Source organism: Apaloderma vittatum, unplaced genomic scaffold (assembly GCF_000703405.1).
Source record: "Apaloderma vittatum isolate BGI_N311 unplaced genomic scaffold, ASM70340v1 scaffold29480, whole genome shotgun sequence".
Classification (NCBI taxonomy): Eukaryota; Metazoa; Chordata; class Aves; order Trogoniformes; family Trogonidae; genus Apaloderma; species Apaloderma vittatum.
The window spans coordinates 788-1,496 of NW_009693357.1; the positions used below are offsets into that span (position 1 = coordinate 788).

The window sequence follows — 709 nt, forward strand, 5'->3', positions numbered from 1 at the left end:
CCCCATCCCTGGAAGGGTTCAAGGCCAGGTTGGACGGGGCTTGGAGCAACCTGGGCAGGTGGGAGAGAGGTGTCCCTGCCCACAGCAGAGGGTTGGAACGAGATGATCTTTAAGATCCCTTCCAGCCTTGACCAGTCTTGGATTCTGTGATAATCATTCTCCACACCCCCCTGCAGGGAGGGTGCAGTCAGGTGGGGTCGCCTTGACCAGTCTTGGATTCTGTGATAATCATTCTCCACACCCCCCTGCAGGGAGGGTGCAGTCAGGTGGGGTCAGGCTCTTCTCCCGGGCAACCAGCAATAGGACGAGAGGGCCCGGCCTGAAACTGCGTCAGGGGAGGTTGGGGTTGGGTCTCAGGCAGCCCTTCCTCCCGGAGAGGGTGCTCAGGCCCTGGGATGCTCTGCCCAGGGCAGGGGGGGTCCCCCGCTCCCTGGAGGTGTTTAAGGAGAGGCTGGATGGGGCACTTAGTGCCGTGGTCTGGCCCATGTGGAGGTGTTTGGTCACAGGCTGGACGTGATGAGCTCAGAGTGCTTTTCCAGCCTCAATGTTTCTGTGATTTTGTTTGCTTTGTTCCCCCACCCAAGGAAATGCTCAAAGCAGACCGCCAGGGGCTGCGACTGCGTGATTGCCCCATCCCCGTTTTCTTAACCCGTGTTACCTTGACCAAGGCGGAGTGCAGGTACATGTTGTGCGGCATGATAACGGCGCC

The 709-nt window shown here is 59.5% G+C and overlaps 1 protein-coding gene across 1 annotated transcript in view; it reads right to left on the bottom strand.

Moving 5' to 3' along the window:
• Positions 1–709, bottom strand: part of LOC104280936 (natural resistance-associated macrophage protein 2-like) — a gene marked incomplete at its 3' end in the record, with an annotated part of 6,400 nt that overhangs the window by 514 nt on the left and 5,177 nt on the right. The window contains 1 exon segment of the mRNA XM_009878752.1: positions 659–709. This exon segment is cut by the window's right edge and continues 27 nt beyond it. Within this exon segment, the coding sequence (XP_009877054.1) occupies positions 659–709 (51 nt within the window).